The sequence below is a fragment of the Musca autumnalis genome, unplaced genomic scaffold (assembly GCF_047663935.1).
Source record: "Musca autumnalis isolate F117 unplaced genomic scaffold, ASM4766393v1 scaffold_5, whole genome shotgun sequence".
Lineage (NCBI taxonomy): Eukaryota > Metazoa > Arthropoda > Insecta > Diptera > Muscidae > Musca > Musca autumnalis.
In genome coordinates, this window is record NW_027412088.1 from 191,649,588 (window position 1) to 191,670,373 (window position 20,786).

The window sequence follows — 20,786 nt, forward strand, 5'->3', positions numbered from 1 at the left end:
TGTCTATAGAGACAACGCTTGAAAAAATTCTAATAAATCTACATTAAAAAATATATTTTTTAAAAATCCACGTTTAAAGAAAATATTTTTAAAATCAACGCTTGAAAATATATTTTTGAAAAATCTGTATTTGAAAAAAATAATTTAAAATACGCTTTGTGATCTGTGTCCATTTGGGAGAAAAGTTGACCCAATATACATCCTGGACTTTGTTCAAAGTCCATCAGGACTAACTGTTTTATCCCTACTTACCTTTTGCCTTAAAGACACCTGTTTCACATCTCCCTCTATAAATTCGAACTACCTCTTAATCACTATTCCTATTCTTTTGTATTTTCCTTGTGTAAAATTGTTATTGTTCAACATTGAAGTTGAAGAATATCAATCAAGAAAATAAAAACAATAGACTGTCAGTCATCCAAGGTATGTATATTCGAATATTTTCTTACATGCATATTTTTGCAAGTGAGTTGACAGTTTCATTCATATTTCGCTTCACTGAAGTGGAAGTTTTTAATTGTTGGGTAGGTGTGCGCTTGTGTGTACATTTATGGAGCAATTTCATCATCTGGCGTCTGAACAATTTTCACAAAATAATTGCATATCTTAACATCCATTATAATGTGCATACATTTTTTAATGAGAAGTTTAATGGGCGTTCATTATGTGTGTTATTGTATTATTATGGAGAGGTTTGGGTGTTATCAAAGTGTCATCACACGCAGATTTTTAAAAATATTTTTTCAATCGTGGATTTTTATAAATTTTTTTCAAGTGTTAATTTTTTAAATGTTTTTTTCAATCTCAGATTGTTCTTAAATGTTTTTCAATCGTAGAATTTTTTAAAAACTTTTTCATACGAGGGTTTTATAAATATTTTCAGAAGGTTTTCTACAACTTACAGAAGCGTGAAAATTTTAAAATATTTTTTTCAAAAATGCCAATATTTTTTCAAAAAACCCAGATGAGCATGGAATTTTTAACAACTTTTTTTATAACCACACAGCGGCGTGGATTTTTAAAAATATTTTTTAAACAAGTAAGAAAAGCGTTAAGTTCGGTTGGGCCGAACTTTTTATACCCTCCACCACAAATTTTAGCCATTTCGGATTAATGAATGGATTAATGTGGCCACAACCTTCAAAATACCGAAATTCGGAAGGTACCGTTCTATGGGGGCTATATGATGGCGTGGACCTATCCCTACAAGTTTCTGGGGGAAAGTATACGCCTAAAGAAGACTAAATACCAAATTTCAGCCATCTCGGTGTGATAATGAGGCTAAAACGTTCAAAATATCGAAAATCGGGAGATATTGTATTATGGGGGCTATATCAACACGTGGACCTATATAAACATTTTATGGTAGAAATGTTCCTTAGCCTCTGGAAACACAAAATACAAAGTTACAACCGATTCTTTGGCCAAATGGGTCTAATACATTCAAAATATATTAAAATTACGCGTACTTTATATGGGGCCTTATATGGGGGCTATACCAAAACGTGGACCTATTTAACCCAACTTTGGTAGGAATGGCCTCTGGAGACACAAAGTACCAAATTACAACCAATTCGGTGGTAAAATGGGCCAAATATCTTAAAAATTCCTTAAAACGACGACGCGTCACGCGTCATTTTGTATGGGGGCTAAACGAAAGCGTGGACCTGCATAGCCCGCTTTCAATACCAAAAGTCCTACGTAAATATAACACATTTTCCCAAAATTTCATCAACCTACGTCAATCCGTTCGGACGCTAGAGTGATTTCCACAGAAGGACAGACGGACGGACATGGCTATATCGATGTAGAATTGCACGCTGATCAAGAATATATATACTTTGTGGGGTCTACAATGATTATTTCGAGTAGTTACAAACGTAGTGACAAACTTAATATACCCCCATCCTATGGTGGAGGGTATAAAAACCCAAAATGGTGTGGAATTTGGAAAATATTTTTTTTCAAAAATCCATATGAGCTTTGCTTGGATTTTAAAAAAAATATCAAACAACCCCCAGAGGCATGGAGTTTTAAAAAATATTTTTCAAAAAACCCACAAAAGTTCACAGACGCGTGGAATTGTTAAAAACAGTTTCTTTCACAAACCCCACAATTGCGTGAAATTTTTAAAAATATTTTTCTTCAAAAAAAGGACAGAGGCGTGGAATTTCTAAAATATTTTTCTTCAAAAAAACCCACAGAGGCGTTGAATTTTTAAAAGCATTTTTTCAAAAAACCTACAGAGGTGTAAAATTGTAAAAAAAAAAAATATTTTTAAAAAAAACACACACATGGGCGTAAAATTTTAAAAAATATTTTTCAAAAAACACACAGAGGCGTGGAATTTTAAAAAATAATTTAAAAAAAACAAAAATTTTTTTCACAAGCCCCACCGTGGCGTGGAATTTGTAAAAATATTTTTTTTTTCGAAAAACCCACAGAAGCGTGGAATGTTTGAAATATTTTTCTTCAAAAGACCCACAGAGCCGTGATATTTTTAAAACTAGTTTGTCAAAAAACGCACGGAGGCGTGGAATTTTTAAAATTGTTTTTTTTTTTTCAAAAAACCCATAGATGCTTAAATTTTTTTAAAAATATTTTTTTAAAAAAACACACAATTGCGTGGAATTTTTAAAAATATTTTTTTTAACCCACAGAAGCATGTATTTATAAAAATACTTTTTTTTTAACCCACTGAAGCGTGTATTTTTAAAAATATTTTTTCAAAAGTCCACAAAGGTGTGGATTTTTTAAAAATATTTTTTTCAAAAGCCCACAGAGGCGTGGATTTTTTAAAAATATTTTTTTCAAAAGCCCACAGAGGCGTGGATATTTTTTAAATATTTTTTCAAAAGCCCACATATTCGTGGAATTTTAAAAAATATTTTTTTTTTCAAATAACCCACAGAAGCGCGTATTTTTAAAAATTGTTTTTAAGGCCCACAAAGGCGTGGAAATTTTAAAAATATTTTTTCAAAAGCCCACAGAGGCGTGGATATTTTTTAAATATTTTTTCAAAAGCCCACATATTCGTGGAATTTTAAAAAATATTTTTTTTTTCAAATAACCCACAGAAGCGCGTATTTTTAAAAATTGTTTTTTAAGGCCCACAAAGGCGTGGAAATTTTAAAAATATTTTTTCAAAAGCCCACAGAGGCGTGGATATTTTTTAAATATTTTTTCAAAAGCCCACATATTCGTGGAATTTTAAAAAATATTTTAATTTTTTTAAAATAACCCACAGAAGCGCGTATTTTTAAAAATTGTTTTTTAAGGCCCACAAAGGCGTGGAAATTTTAAAAATATTTTTTCAAAAGCCCACAGAGGCGTGGATATTTTTTAAATATTTTTTCAAAAGCCCACATATTCGTGGAATTTTAAAAAATATATTTTTTTTTTTCAAATAACCCACAGAAGCGCGTATTTTTAAAAATTGTTTTTAAGGCCCACAAAGGCGTGGAAATTTTAAAAATATTTTTTCAAAAGCCCACAGAGGCGTGGATATTTTTTAAATATTTTTTCAAAAGCCCACATATTCGTGGAATTTTAAAAAATATTTTTGTTTTCAAATAACCCACAGAAGCGCGTATTTTTAAAAATTGTTTTTTAAGGCCCACAAAGGCGTGGAAATTTTAAAAATATTTTTTCAAAAGCCCACAGAGGCGTGGATATTTTTTAAATATTTTTTCAAAAGCCCACATATTCGTGGAATTTTAAAAAATATTTTTGTTTTCAAATAACCCACAGAAGCGCGTATTTTTAAAAATTGTTTTTTAAGGCCCACAAAGGCGTGGAAATTTTAAAAATATTTTTCAAAAGTCCACAGATATCAAAAAACGCACGGGGCGTGGAATTTTTAAAAATATTTTTTCAAAAGTCCACAGAGGTCATAAGACGCACGGGGGCGTGGAATTTTTAAAAATATTTTTCTTCAAAAGACCCACAGAGCCGTGGTATTTTTAAAAATATTTTGTCAAAAAAAGGCACGGGGGCGTGGAATTTTTAAAATTTTTTTTTTTTCAAAAAAACCCACAGAGGAGTAAAATTTTTTAAAAATATTTTTTCAAAAACACACGGATGCGTGGAATTTTTAAAAATATTTTTTTCAAAAAATATACATACATACATACATACATACATACATACATACATACATATGTTCCCACAACATCCCCGAAGGGACAAGGGAGACTTCTCTCATATCAACGAGTGCACGCCGATTCATATTGGCTCAATGATATGGGACCTACTGTTTATTGCCGAGTCCGAACGGCGTGTCTTTCGACACCACTTGTAGAGAAGTTTTTCATGGCTGAAATACTCAGTAAATGTCGCCAGCATTACTGAGGGGGAATTTTGCCACCGTTGTAAATTTGATGTTGCTTGGCCTGGGATTCGAACCGCAGACCTTCTGAGTGCAAGGCGGACGTGCTAACCATTGCACCACGGTGGCCCCCAAAAAATATACAGAGGGTAAATTTTAATTTTTTTTTTTTTTCAAAAACTCCACAGAGGCGTTTTTTTAATTTTTATTTTCAAAAGCCCACGTGGATTTTTTAAAAATATTTTTCAAAAGCCCACAAAGGCGTGGAATTTAAAAAAAAATTAAAAATATATACAGGGGGTAAATTTTAAATTTTTTTTCAAAAACTCCACAGAGGCGTTTTTTTAATTTTTATTTTCAAAAGCCCACGTGGATTTTTTAAAAATATTTTTTCAAAAGCCCACAAAGGCGTGGAATTTTTAAAAAATATTTTTTTTTAAAAAAATTCTCCGAAGCGTGGAATTTATAAAAATATATTTTCTGAAAAAAATCCAACGAGGTGTGGTTTTTACAAAAAATCAACTGAGTCACAGAATTTGTGAAAATATTTTTTTAAAAACACAACAGAGGCGTGGAGTTTTTAATAATTTTTTTTTTCAAAACCCATAGGGGCGTAAAATTTTTACAACTATTTTTTCAAAAAACACACAGAGACGTACAATTTTTAAAAATATTTTTTTCACACACAGTTAATTTTCTTGTATTCCTCACTCCCCTGAATCGCCGATCCATATAATGTGCCTAACATGTGTATAAGTGCCGTTGTCGTTGTCTAACGGTGATCTACGTGACACTTTAATCATTTTCCTCATCAATTGCAATTGTTGTTAAAGTGGATATCTTTTAAATATGCCATTCAACTTAGATAACTTCGATTTTTATTTGCATCATTTAAGTACTACTACAAACCGACCTTACTTAACATGTGGCGTTTTCACTTCAAAATTAAGCGGTTTTATCTAAATAGAACTGGATTGTGTGAGGTTTGCTGCAGTTCAACATTTATTTATTCTGCCTACCTGCGGGTGGCAACGTCAGCACCGGCATGCACATTACCTGTTAAGCAGCACATTTTCACTGTTGGCAATGAAATTGCATTTTAGAGTAAGCGACTTTCTGTTTATATACAAGTACCACATAAAAAATTGTGAACATAGGCTGAAGTTCTGGTGTAGTTTCTATACAATGGTACCTCCCGATTTCAGGTATTTAAAAGGCTTCTGACTCCAAATAATTTGTCTGTAATTTTATTTTGGCGATTCATCAGAATATTCTACGCCTCAATCTATTTGAACAGCGTCTATCATTCAAAGCCTCGGCTTTCGTTCACAAGTAAAAAAGTATTTTTTTTAACAACGACGGTTCTGTGATATGGGTTAAGGATTTTTGCTGCAATTTTTTTATATATTTTTTAGTAATTATTTTTAAAATTATACAAATTTCTATATTGTGATGTCCAGTTTGTTATATAATTTATGAAATAATTCTAACAATGATATTGAAAACTAATTGATTTTCTAATAAAAAAAACTCCTGAAGAAGTTGGAAAAAGACCAACGAAACGTTGAGTTAAATATGAAATAAATTAGTTTTATTTATTCCATAAAAACAACTGACCGAATCAGCCCGGTGGAAACACTTTTTATTAAATGAAAATATAATATACGCTCATAACAATAAAAAAAAGTATTCGATTGTTTCTATAATCATGAATTTATAATCATTCTTATTTATTTATTGATAGCTTATTTTTTATAATACATATAAATCTCTAAAATTAAATACAAGTCATATATTTCCACAAGTACATAACTATTGTGATTCCACTATTATAGCCTCATTTCCGCTTAGAGAAACGCTATCTAGTGAAATTTCATATCTGAAAAAAGAAAAAAAAAAATTAACAAATCTAATAAAAATATCTAAAATTATATTCTTTTGTAAACATACCCATCTTTCTTGTTTGATATAATATTGACAATTTTTACGGTATACTTTCCGCTGGCCTTTATGACATCTGTAACATCAACCGTCTTAGCATGACCCAAAACATTGGCTAATAAAATGTAAGTCTTTTCAACAGGTAAAGACCTAAAAAAGAAGGTTAAAATGGAAGAGAGGAGGTAACAAATTCTAATAAAAGGTAGTAATAAATAATTTAAATTTACGCAATAAGTAAATATTTTGCAAGAAGTTATTGTCGTCATTTAAAATCCAAAATTTATATACAAGCTACATTAACTACCACACAAATTGACTTAGATCTTGCAATTTTGTAAAAGAAGTTTCAACATGCGAAAATAGCAATAGCAATTAACTTTGTTGTAGCGCCACCTTCACTTCAACATTTACGTTATTATTTGTCTATTTGTTTAACGTAGTTTGGAATGATAAACCAATGAGCATATTTTTGGGCGGAATAATTAAATTACAGACAACTGTATTACAGGATATTTGACAAAAAGAATGACTCTAATTTATTGTATTTGATTTACTTAAGAAAAAAATTTCGCATGAACATCATCGAGGTGACAAGGATGGACTTCTTTTGAATCGATTAGTACAGATCGCCCTATTTGAGTCGTCAGAGGAATAACAAGGTAACATAAATTGAAGCCAAGTTATGCGCACATCCTGATGTTAAAAGTAGATTTTATGGTATATCGTTTTTGTTAAATCATTAATTGAATAATATTCTATTTCTTGCAGTCTCTAGAATAGAATTATGGTACGTTTTTCAAGGACGATTCTAATTCAAATTCGTTCGAACTTCTATCAAACTCTTGTTGTAGAAAATAGAAGTTTAGTAGTAGTTTTAGTGAAATTGTATTCGAATCGTCTTAGTGAAACAGGCGATATGTAGACTTGATTTAAGAAGTATTTGAGATAAAAAAGTGTCTTCGTCTTAGTAAAACAGGCGATGGTAGACTTGATTTAAGAAGTATTTAAGAACAAAAAAGATGAGTGTTTTATCGTCATTCAACAGAGTTGCATCCTTTAATCATTTGGTCCTTCGAGCCTTCACTTTTGTCAAAGAGAGCGAGAGATAGCAAATTTAACGCAAATCAACTAACTAAGGCAATCCTGCTCAATTAAAAGAAGAGCATTAGTATCAACAAGAAAAAGTACGAAGAATCGACAGAGAAAATCCCACCAAAAAGAACGAAGTAGGGGAAAGAACCTACGTCGAAAAATAGTTTTGAAAAATCTATGCTTCAGATTTTTTTGAAAAATCAGGGCTTTAGTAAAATATTTTTGAAAGATCCCGGCTTTAGAATTTTTTTTCAAAAATCCACGCTTTAGAAATATGTTTCCACTAATAAATGAATGTTGTTTTAACAAAATATTATTAATATTATTAATCCCGACTGTAAAATAAAAATAATTTTTAAAAATCCAGGCTTTAGAAAAATATTTTTGTAAAATCCACCCATCAAAAGTACTTTTGAAAAATCCACCCATGAAAAATATTTTTGAAAAATCCATTCATGAAAAATAATTAAAAGAAATCCAATCTTGTAAAAATATTTGCAAAAGAAAAATAAAAAAATTAAAAAAGTATTTGTAAAAACCCCATACAAAATATTTTTAAAAAATTCAATCTTGAAGAACTTTTTAAAAAGTCTACTCTTTAACAAAATGTTTTTAAAAAATCTACGTTTGAAAAAATATTTTTAAAAATCCTCGTTTGAAAAAACTTTTTTAAATATCTACGCTTGGAAAAATATTTTGAAAATCCACTCTTATAAGAAGTGTTTTTAAAAATCCACGCCTCATTAAAAAAAAAAATAGTTTTGAAATAAATCGTTAAAAAAAATAATGAGAAAATATTTTTGAAAAAAAAAATTTTTAAAAAATCCTTGAAAAAATTATAAATAAAATTCAGGCTTAAGAAAAGCATTTAAAAAATTAAAGCTTAAAAAATATTTAAAAAATCCACATTTCATTTTTGAATAAATAGTTTTGAAATAAATCGTTAAAAAATTAACATTTGAGAAAATATGTTTGAAAAAAAATCCTTGAAAAAAATATAAATAGAATTCACGCTTAAGAAAAACATTTAAAAAATTAAAGCTTAAAAAAAATTATTTGTAAAAAATCCACGCTTTTAAAAACTATTTCTCAAAAACTTGAGCATGGATTTTTCAAAAATAAATTTTTCCACGCTTGAAATCCACGCTTCATTTTTGAATAAGTAGTTAAAAATTAATATTTGAGAAAACATTTTTGAAAAACTTAAAAAAATATATAAAAAACATTCACTTTTGTTTTTTTCAAAATAGTCTGGCTTAATCCCGTTGTTTTAATATTTTAAAACAACTCCCTTGTTTTTTGTTTGTGGATATTCTCCACCGAAGTTATTTTTCAATAACTTCTTCAACAAAAAACTTTCTTTCTTTCTTTTCTTCGCTTACCTTTATACTTCGAGCTGACGATTGATGTTTGGGTATAACAAGTTTTTTGTTGAAGAAGTTATTGAAAAATAACTTCGGTGGAGAATATCCACAAACAAAAAACGGGGGAACTGATGAGATTCTGTGGCGAGAATCGAAACTATAGCATTCCCTGCCTCACCCCTTGGCGTACAATGCCAAATCTTTTCCTCTAATAAACTAGTTGTTTTACAATATTAAAACAACAACAATGGGATTAAGCCAGACTATTTTGAAAAAACAAAATTGCAAACGCTATTACACAAACAAAAAATCCCACAATGTTTCCAAAAAACATTCACGCTTAAGAAAAACATTTTAAAAAATCAAAGTTTGAAAAAAATTTTTAAAAAATCCACGCTTTGGAAAATATTTTAGAAAAACTAGAGCATGGATTTTTCAATCATAACTTTTTCAATCTAATTTTTAAAAATCCATCCACCTATGAAAATTATTTAAAGAAAATCAAACCGTTTAAAAAATATTTAAATATGTAAAAAATTGAAAAATTACCTATTTAAAAGATTCAACTTTGAAAACATGTTTTTGAAAAATCCACGTTTAAGGGAAAATATTTTAGAAAAATCCACGCTTGAAGAATATATCTTAAAAAATCAATACTTGAGAAAAATATTTTTAAATATCCACTTTTGAACAAAAATTTTTTAAAAATTCTCGTTTGAAAAAAATATTTAAAAATTTACTCTTGAGTTAAATATTTTTTAAAAATTCTCGCTTGAAAAAATTCACTCTTGAAACAAATATTTGTTAAAAATCCTCGGTTGAAAAAAATATTTAAAAAAAAAATTAATTATAATAGGAAAATAAAAATCCTCTTATGAAACAAAGTTCCATAAAAAATCCACGTGCAATTTTATTTTTATTTATTTTTTTTCAGAAAACCCACGGAAGCGTGGAATTTTAAAAAATATTTTTTTTTTTTCAAAAAACCCACAGAAGCGTGTATTTTAATTTTTTTTTTAAACCCACTGAAGCGTGTATTTTTAAAAAATATTTTTTCAAAAGCCCAGAGATGAGGGGAATTTTTAAAAAAAATTCAAAAGTCCACAGATGCCTGGATTTCTTAAAAATATTTTTTCAAAAGTCCACAGAGGCTTGGATTTTTTAAAAATATTTTTTCAGAAGCCCAGAAAGGCTTACAATTTTAAAAATTATTTTTTTCAAAATCCACATAATCATGGAATTTATAAAAATATTTTTTCGAAAACATTTGAAAAAATATTTTTAACAATTCAGTCGTGAAACAAATATTTTTTAAAAATCCTCGGTTAAAAAAAATTAAAAAATTAATTATAATAGGAAAAGAAAAATCCTCTTTTGAAACAAAGTTCCTTAAAAAATCCACACTTGAACAAAAAATCATCATTCCTCATATGAAACGGCTGCAGCTATGTTTTTGTAATATTGCACAGGAGCCAAAGTTAAGGTTGGGATTCAAAATTAAGTTGGAGTTTTAAAAAATATTTGTTGGAACAATTGCAGAAATATTCGAATGTTGAACTAACGCATCTGTAGGGAGTTTTATCTCTCATAGTTTTAAAAAAATTAAGATTTGTCGCGAATCTACAGTATAGAACATTCATAAGTGATTAGTGACTGACTGACCACCAGTCAGCGGATGAAACAGCTAAAGCTAGGCTCTTGTAATATTGATGATATTGAAATGCGAGGTAAATTTCTAGTTTAAACAAAAAATTGTATAAGAAAAGTAGAAGAATTACAGATTTATTCCTGCTGATCAATTAACGACATCTATACGTCGTTTTGTCCTATATTGTGAACAAAAGAAGGTGAAGAAGGATCATCAGTCCCCAGGACTTAAGTTGGAATCATGAAATTTTCATGGTGGCAATAGTTGTGATTGATATGATGTATTAAGCTGGGGTTTTTGGAAACTTCGTCATACAAAATTGTAAAAAATAGGTTTGTTGCGATAATAACGACATCTATATGTTATTTTGGTTTACATAGCGGACAAAATAAAGAGTAGTGTTGCGTGTCTTAAATGTGGGGGCCAATTATAACTACCAATATTTATTTATATTTGTATACATATACAATTCTTAGTTGATGGTTGACTCACTGGTCATCAGTTCGCAGATGAAATAGCTAAAGCTGCATTCTCATTTGCATGAGAGTCACAATTGAGGTTTTTGAATAGTTCAAAATTGAACAAATATTCCGGAAACTGTACTAACGACATCTGTACTTAGCTTAGCAGTCATAACAAGTCGAAAAAAGCTTAAATGAGAACACTTAAAACAAAACGATAGCCAATTTAATCAGAAAGCGAACCAAAACCTTTGAAATATAATTATTTCCTGGCAAATATCCTGATGAATGGTTTGGAAAAAATTTTGCATGGGTGTCACATTTTTGGCAAAAATGCTAAAGTGAGCTTATATTCTCTTCCAGAAAGTTGCAAAAATGCCTTAATACCCATGATTATGTACTAATAGTTAGTTGTCTGTCATATGTAGTTGACAATACTAAGTATAGATGGCGTTTCCAATAAATTGTGCTGTTGAATTCAATTTCTTGACTATGTCACCCAAGTTAGGCTTCTGCTAATAAAATGATAGGACGCACAGTGGATCCACTTGTATGGAGAAAGTGGCCAAAAATATTTTCGTGTAAATATCAAGTTAATGCGCTGGTTGCAGCTTTGTGCTGCTGCGAAGAGTGTTTTAAGAAACCACGAGCGTAACATTCTCCCCCCTTTCCCCTCTGGAGGGGGTATACGGTAAGAATTGTTTTATGCTGTTAATACAAAATGACATGAACAAAGGTCCCGATTATCTTATGATGCAAAAATAGGATTGGGGAAACAAAACAATCTCCAAAATAACATAAAATCCAACCAATTTAGCGGATTAAAAAAAAACAATATTTTTGTCTAAAAATTGGTAAAATTTTTAATATAGATCTTTTAGCGTTTTTCCTCGAAGACACATACCCGCCACGTAAGTCATATACGGAAGAAGAATGATTGATGCCAATTATGTTAATCTACGCGGTCAGATAACAGAGTTATACCCCAATATATCCATAGAAACAATATTCTAGGGCAGCCTTATTCTGCGACCCACCATATATAGTCTGGCACTAGATGGCAGCTGATTTTAATACTGAACAATCTTAAACCTATGGCCTACTTTGGAAAATTATTCCCGAGTTGGGCATCATGACTAAAACCTTAGGTCAAATTTAAGTATATGATCGAATTGGCATTACAAAATTCACTAAGAAAATATGCAGCTAACTAGAATTCCACAACACGCTAAGACACTATTTTTTAATGAAAACTAAGCTATTAACGCATCATTCAAAACCCACTATAATATTTTGCTATACCTATTAGTTTCGCGATATTTTGAATATATTTAATTGCACTTAAAATATAGGTTGTACTCACAACAAAAAATATTAGTCAAATGTTCCGACTTTTGAAGCTATTCTTAAAAAGATCGCGTTCGAATGAAACGAAAACTAATATATTTTTAAAAAGGTCCATGTCATAGCTGTCAGAGTTGCCAGATGTTGTACCAAAATTTTGACATTCATTTTTTTATTTTTGGCCAATGGGTGGATCCACTGTGGGACGGTACTATTTCATACGAAAAGGCTTCTCTGTTTTCTTTGATATGTACACGTCAGTGCTAAATACCGATATTGTTTTCTACGTTATTTGTATGTCCTATAGCCACCACAAGACCTCTTGAGGTCTTTTATACGCGCCTAAAGACTTCCGTAGGCACCTGCAGACTTCTTTCAAGTGTTTTATATAACATAGAAGTCATATTCCAGTCTTATATAGACAACAGAAGACTTTGTTCAGGTGTTCAACAGACTACAGAACACCTGTTGAAGTCTTCAATAGACTACAGAAGAACATATCAGGTCTTCTATATGCAACATAAGACCATTTGATATATTCTATTGAGAATAGAGAGCAGAGGCCTATTTGAGGTTTTCTATAGGCTACAGATGAACACGTGTTGTTTCAAACGGCTACAATAAACCTCTGTAGGCAACCATAGACCTCTTGAGACAACACAAGGATTATTCAGATTTGTAAAGGCATCAAAAAACTTCTGCATATCTTCTATAGGAAACCGAAGACCTCTTCGGGTACTCTAAAGACAAAGGAATACCTCTTAAGGCCATTTATAGTCAACAGAAAGCCTCTTGAATTTTCCTACAGACAGCAGAAACCCCTTGAGGTCTTCTTTAGGTAACAGAATACCCATTGAGGTTTCCTTTAGCAACAAAAGACACCTTCATGTTTTCTATAAGCACAACAACACCTCCTCAGGACTTCTATAGCCAAACGAAGAGCTCCTGCGGTGTTCTAAAGTCAACAGAAGATCTCTTGCCATTGAAATATTCCAAATGCAACAGAAGACATCCTGAATATTATATGGAAAAGAAAATACCGCTTGGGGTCTTCTCTAGGCAACAGAAGATCGCTTGAGGTCTTCTATAGGTAAAAGAAGAACAATTGAGGATTTTTAGGTAACAGAAGACCTCCTGAGGTCATCTTTAGGCAACCGAAGACGTTTTGATGGCTTCTATGGGCACAGGAAAGGTTTCGAGGTTTCCTATGGACAAAAGCTTACCTCTTGATGTTGTCTATAGGCAGGAGAAGGCCTCTTGAATCATCAAACAACAAGAAAATATCGTGAATTTTCTACAGGCATCAGACAGCTTTTTGAGATCTTCTTTAGGCAACAGAAGATCTCTTGGTGTCTTTAATGGGCAACAGAAAACTCTTAAGGTGTTCTAAATGCAACACAAGGCCTCTTGAATTTTCTATAATACTTTTTGCAATCTTCTTTAGGCATCCGAAGATCCCTTGAGATCTTCCATAGGTAATATAAGAACTCCTGAGGTCTTCTTTAGGCAACCGATGTCAACAGAAGACGTTTTGATGTTTTCTATATGTACAAGAAAACCTTTTCAGATCTGTCATAGCCTAGAGAAGACCTCTTGAGGTTTTCTATAGGTAACAGTATACCTCGTAAGGGCCTCTATAGGCCCTAGAACCCTGTTAAGTTCTTCTCTGGGCAATAGAATACCGTTAAGAGACCTCTTGATGGCTTCGATAGGCACTTGAATGCTTGTTTAGGTCTTCTATAGACTTCTTTTGTCTCATTTAGGCAAGAGGTAGAAGAGGTTTTGAGGTTTCCTATAGACAAAAGTTTACCTCTGGAGGTCGTCTATAGGCAAGAGAAGGCCTCTTGAATTATCAACAGACAAGAAAAGACCTCTTGAATATTCTACAGGCAATCGAAAACATTTTGAGATCTTCTATAGGATACAAAAGGTATCCTGGGGTCTTTTATAGGCAACATAAAGCTTTCATGATGTTCTAAACGCAACATAAGACCTCTTGAAACTTCTATAATACCTATTGAGGTCTTCTATCGGCAACAGAAAATCTCTTGAGGTCTTTTATTCACAACAGAAGACGTTTCGATGTTTTCTATAAGCAAAAGAATATCTCTTGAGGATAATATCTCAAGAGAAGACTTCTTGAGTCAAAGTCAAAGTTAAGGTTGTGATTGAAAATCAAATTTAGAGTTTTGAAGGTACCGGCGCTGGCGTCTGCTGCGAGAATCCACTAATTAAAAACTCATATAAGCTTGACGATAATTGTAGTGTTTTTCAGGTGGTGATTCTTGCTATCAAGAATTCTTGATTGTAGGAGAGCTCTGCAGGATATACACGATATCGTAAAGCTATGTTGGGTTCCGGGTCATAGCAACATCGTGGGAAACGAGGTAGCAGATGAATTGGCTCGAGGTGGCTTTAGGTCTATCGACTTATCAGTTGATGAAACCATCCGGCCACCGATGTGCCACTACATCGGCAAACTTCGGGAGATCTTCAATGAGTAAGCCCATCAACGATGGCTATTGGAACCTGGTTGTAGGGTATCCAAGGTAATCTGGCCTGTGGTTTCTCGTCGAAGAACGACTTCCCTCCTCTCACTTGATAAGTTAGGGATGAAAATCGCGGTGGGACTTATAACAGGTCACTGCAGAGTGAGGCCCCTAACTTCAAAATGGGACGACAGTGGCATTGACTACTGCAGACTATGTGAAGATGCGGAGGAGATAGAGACTGTCGAACATCTGCTTTGTAGGTGTCCCATGTTGCAAAGAAGGAGATAATGTACACTAGACGGTATGAGACAGACACTCTAACCTTCCTGTCTAACATAGATCCCATCGTCCTACTCAACTTTGCCAGACATCTAGCATGGCTTGGCAAAGGTCCTTAACAACCCTTAATAATCAGACTCTTTTCACTTCACTCTTTTCCTTGGGGTCAATCTCTACTTCTCCCACACTCACCATCATCTCATCATCTCTATCCTATCATCATTAGCTTATCAAGCTGCATAACACTCTATCATCTCCTTCATTTTAAATCATCTCAACAACACATTTCCATCATCTTTAAATCATCATCTCCATCATCTTTAAATAGCCTACACAGGATGAACACAATGAACACAGTGGACCAACGGTCTCCGAGTGAAGCAGTCAGAGGGCTGAACATCCTTAAACCTAACCTAACTTAACCTTGGGGTTTTGAAAAATATGTGTTGGGAAAAATTGCAGAAATATTCGAATGTTGAACGAACGTATCTGTAGTGAGTTTTATCTCTCATAGTTTTAAAAAAAGTTAAGATTTGTCGCGAATCTACAGTATAGAACATTCATAAGTGATTAGTGACTGACTGACCATTAGTCAGCGGATGAAATAGCTAAAGCTAGGCTCTTGTAATATTGATGATATTGAAATGCGAGGTAAAGTTCGAGTTTAAAAAAAATTTTATTAGAAAACTAGAAGAATTACAGATATATTCCTGATGATCAATTACATCTATACGTGATTTTGTCCTATATTGTCAACAAAAGAAGGTGAAGAAGAATCATCAGTCTTCAGGACTTAAGTTGGGATCATGAAATTTCCATGGTGGCAATAATTGTGATTGATATGATATATCAAGCTGGGGTTTTGGAAAGTTCGTCATACAAAATTGTAAAAAATAGGTTTGTTGCGATAACAACGACATCTATATGTTATTTTATTTTACATAGCGGACAAAGTCAAGTGTGTAGTGTTGCGTGTCTTAAATGTGGGGGCCCATTATAACTACCTTCCAATATTTATTTATATTTGTATACATATACAATTCTTAGTTGATGGTTGACTCACTGGTCATCAGTTCGCAGATGAAATAGCTAAAGCTGCATTCTCGATTTGCATGAGAGTCACAATTGAGGTTTTTGAATAGTTCAAAATTGAACAAATATTCCGGAAACTGTACTAACGACATCTGTACTTAGCTTAGCTGTTTAATAACGTTAAACTTGAATCAATTCACTCTGCTCTAGAATCACTAGGTGTCCCCTCAATTCTAATAAATTGGATCGAAAGAATGCTTGATAGTAGGCTAGTCAATTTAAGCTCAGGAGAGAGTTCTATAAAGAAGTCGGTCACCAGGCGAACGCCACAGGGAGAAGTTTTATCACCCCTGCTGTGGTTTCTGGTACTTAACGGGATACTTAAGGAGTTCGACAAGTTAAAAACCAAGGTGGTCGCGTATGCGGATGACGTAGTCATTCTAATTAGCGGGAAATTCTTATCTACGCTGTCTGAACTTATGCAAGGTGCTCTAGTGAAGCTCTCACGTTGGGCCCACCATAACGGACTTGGTGTGAATCCGACGAAGACGGAGCTGGTACTTTTCACCAGAAAGAGAAAGATTGCTGCTTTCGTTCCACCAACTCTAGATGGTGTGCAATTAAGCCTCTCAACGGAAGCAAAGTATCTTGGTGTGGTCCTCGCCACAAGCTTTGTTGGAAGAGGATACCGAGGAGCGAACAAAGAGAGGTTTAATTGCACTATATTCTTGCAAGAATACCATAGGTAAGAGCTGGGGTCTCAAACCACATGTAATACACTGGCTGTATAGGATTGTGGTTTGTCCTATCCTGACCTATGGTTGTCTTGTTTGGTGGCACGCACTCAGCAATAAATCAAATCTTTCTAAAGTAAGCAGTGTGCACCGTGCCGCCTCAATTCTTATTACTGGAGCTATTAAAAGCACACCCCAGGCGGCGCTGAATGCTGTTTTAAATATCCAACCTCTAGACATTTTGATACAGTATCAGGCCTCCAGGTGTGCCTTGAGGCTTAGGGAACTTGACATGTGGCGTTGCTCATTGCTTGGTCATGCAAACGTTCTACAGCGGTTGAGTAGTCAGCTAGTGCTTGGAAACAGCAGGGGTGAGACCGATTACATTTTACCAACTCTTGACTTCACTATACCTGACGTTTTAATACCCGATAGTGATGAATGGGTTCAGTGCAGCCCAATTCCTGATAGCCTATCTATCTTCACTGATGGGTCGAAGATGGAAGAGGCACTGGTGCTGGTGTGTACTCTGATGAACTGAACATTAGGTACTCGTTTAAACTTAATGACAACTGTAGTGTTTTTCAGGCAGAGGTCTTTGCAATATTGAAGGCACTAGTGGGAACGACGGAATTAGCAAACAAGGCAGTCACTATATATGTAGACAGCCAGGCAGCGCTAAAAGCAGTAGGGTTTTTCTCTATAAAGTCTAGGATCGTTCGAAATTGTAGGTCTATCCTGAAAACCTGTGCTAGGTCAGCAAGATTTTGTTGGGTACCTGGTCACTGTGGTGTTGAGGGAAATTAGATTGTGGATGAACTAGCGAGGCGGGGATCAAAATCAACTAACATGCAAGTGGAGGTTGGTGTGAAGCCTCCGCTTTGTCATTCCAGAGACAAACTCACAAGGTTCTACGTTGAGAAAACCAAAAGAGCTTGGCTAGATGCTCCTGGATGTCGGGTTGCAAAGTCAATCTCTGTCTGTGTCCCAGATTGAGGGCCAAAAGGCACAGGCTTTTTGGCGTTCACACGACGGAATCCCTGTCTCACTTCTCCTCTTCCGATCCCACAGCCTTGCTAACATACTGCAGAGACCTTAAATGGCTATGGGGCGGGTTAACATAAGTATATTAGTTAATCTACCTTCTACAATTAAGTGTAGATGGCGTTTGTCAAAATTTTTTATCAAATTTCCACATACGTTCTCGCACTATGTTTGAACTGCCATTCCGATTTGGCGATACGATGGACGTTTAAATTATTCAACTAAGACAAGAGTCGGGCTCCACTCCCATTCAGGGATTTTTTATTGAAAATAGCCTTACTGCGTTAACGCCATCTACATTTCGTGGTTTTGGTTTTAACAATAAAATATAGATGACGTTAATCAAATTGTGTATATCTTGCCGCATATACTCAGGCGTTGTTTGTTGAAATTCATGATATTTGTGTACGATATGTTGTACATATTCTGTGCCTGTCCCGAGAGATTCTTAAAGAGAATGAGTCACTGTTGGTTTCCGAACTCAACCCTGCGATTTCATACTAAATATTTCACCACTTACCTCTTTATAGCCAATACATTTTCCCCGACATTACCATACTGCAAATTGCCATATTGCAATGTTTTGGTTTGACGTAACTCCGACATTTGTTTATAGACATTTAAATGACTTTTTGGCCTGGCACGTTCCGATTCAACATTTGTTATCAAATAGTAAGGATTTACCGGTAGCCAAGTACTACTGTTGGTCGAGAAACCAGCATTTGTATCGGTACTCCATTGAAATGGAGTACGTTCGGGATCACGACTAAATTGATCATATGTTTCGGGGCTGGCATTACAGGCGGCCGGGTCAACACTATCTTCCCATGATAAGTCCGTGTCAATCATGCCGATTTCTTCGCCCTGGAAGGAAGAGAAATTTTACAATATTTTAGTTACGTGAATGTCGGATAATATCTGAGTTTGTGAAAAGAAGGGAGGATGGTGGTTGTTCACTCCTCTACCTCTTCTTCCTAAAAATTCAGAAATTTTCTTTTAAAATGTTTTTGTGTCTGAATAATGAATTAAAAAACACAATTGCTTCCCTTACCATATAAGTGACGCTGGCTCCGGGTAGAAACATTTGCAGCATATTCATCAGATCAATACGTTTGTCACCATAACGTGTACCCACACGGCTTCTATCATGATTGCCCATCTGTGAGTGAACAAAGAATTAATTATGTTTTTTGTGGAATTAACAAGCTTTATAGGATGATATGAAGGAAGCTAAGCCTAGCCGAAATTTAAAACAATTTTGCCTGAAATTTAACTTTGTGAGTTCTACTAACGACATCTACACTTCATTTTGTCGCCCATAGTGTATAAAACTAAGTAAAGATGGCGTTTTTCAAATTTAATTAAAATTGTAGCAACCCCTGGGCGTTTACGATCGCCATGCACGCTTAGATTTATGCGTTATGACTGACAAAACTAAGTGTAGATGGCGTTTCGATGATGGTATCTAACACAGATTAGGTAGATCCACATGTTGATTATACTCACCACCCAATTAGCGGTCTTGCCAGCTGGCATATTATCCATCCACTTGCTGATAATGTCCACAAAACCACCTGCCCCCAAATCGGTATTATCCAAATCCGCATGACCACCAGCAATAAATTGAAAATTAAATGGCAAATGGGCTCCCTCAACACTTCTATTGCCATATAACTTCATAACCTCATTTATATTCGACCAAGTTTCAATCATTAAAACCCTCGTATCACCACCATGAATCCTCTGGTAATCATCCAGCAATTTCCGCCATTGATAAACCATATCAATAGTTTCCGGTTGATCCTGGGTATAGATATGTGAAAGATAATCAAAATTCAAAGGATCATCGGAATATAAACCCGATAATGGCTCATCAGGATAGCGACCATTTTCATCAGGCAGAACCTCAAACATCCACGGGACAGCATCAACACGAAAACCGGCAACACCACGATCCAACCAATACGTGAGGACCCTCTTCATTTGGGCCACAACATCAGGGTTACGATAATTGAGATCAGGTTGTTTTACAGCAAATTGATGCAGATAATATTGTTGTCTCTGTTCATTCCATTCCCAGGCACTGCCCCGAAAGGCCTGTAACCAATTACTAGGCGGTTGCCTTTTGCCATTCTCGTCAACATAACCATCATTCCACACATAGTAGTCCTCGTAGCCCTTTTCACGATTCACCGACTTTTTAAACCAAATATTTTCATCACTTGAATGGTTGGGCACAAAATCCATTATAATTTTCAATCCCAATTTATTAGCCTCCTGGATGAGTTCATCAAAATCGGTGAGGTTACCATATTCCGGTTGTATGTCAAAGAAATTGGCAATATCATAACCAAAATCTGCCATGGGCGAGACATAGATGGGTGACAGCCATGTGGCATTTACACCAATCTCTTTGAGGTAGCTCAACTTGGAAATGATACCCTGGAGGTCCCCAATGCCATCTCCATTGGAATCCTTAAAGGATCGAGGATAAATTTGATAAAATTGGGCCGTTTGCCACCAATCTTTTTCCGTCGTTGCTGTTGGATTTGTAGAACCACCAGTTCCTCTACAACCTTCGGCTATAATGAAAGTATTTGCCAAGGATAACAGGCAAATAATAAATCCTTTGCATCCCATCGTAAGATGTCTTCCTTATTTTCAATTTGTAAAGTAGTTTTAAAATAATACTGATTTCTCCTACTGGCCACTTCTAACTGTCATTGAATTTGTTATTGTGCAAGGTTTTTAAAAACTTAATTCCCCAGGTTTTTAGTATCTCGTATCTCAAGTGTGGGGTCTTGATGACTAACATAACCACGTACGTAAAATGGTTGTTGGCATTTTCCTCCACATTTTTGGGGTGTGTTAGTTAGTCAACAACTGCATCTTGAGTTTGTTTTTCAGCGTAGCCGTTTATAGGTCGACAAAATCGACCAATTTGTTGTTCTTAAACAAAATGATTCTCTTTATAGTTTCAAACAATTTTTAAAATTCCTATAAAAATGTTCAAAACCTCTAAAAAATA

General features: G+C 33.9%; 1 protein-coding gene across 1 annotated transcript; it reads right to left on the reverse strand.

The window, feature by feature from the left end:
- Positions 1 to 6,021: 6,021 nt before the first annotated feature.
- On the reverse strand, positions 6,022 to 20,505 carry LOC141387222 (maltase A3-like). The gene is made up of 5 exons (XM_073956571.1): positions 19,265 to 20,505; positions 18,810 to 18,917; positions 18,279 to 18,622; positions 6,278 to 6,418; positions 6,022 to 6,206 (listed from the first exon to the last, which is right to left on the reverse strand). Exons 1-5 carry the CDS (start codon positions 20,396 to 20,398, stop codon positions 6,140 to 6,142), a joined length of 1,794 nt encoding a protein of 597 aa, XP_073812672.1. The 5' UTR covers positions 20,399 to 20,505; the 3' UTR covers positions 6,022 to 6,139.
- Positions 20,506 to 20,786: the final 281 nt, after the last annotated feature.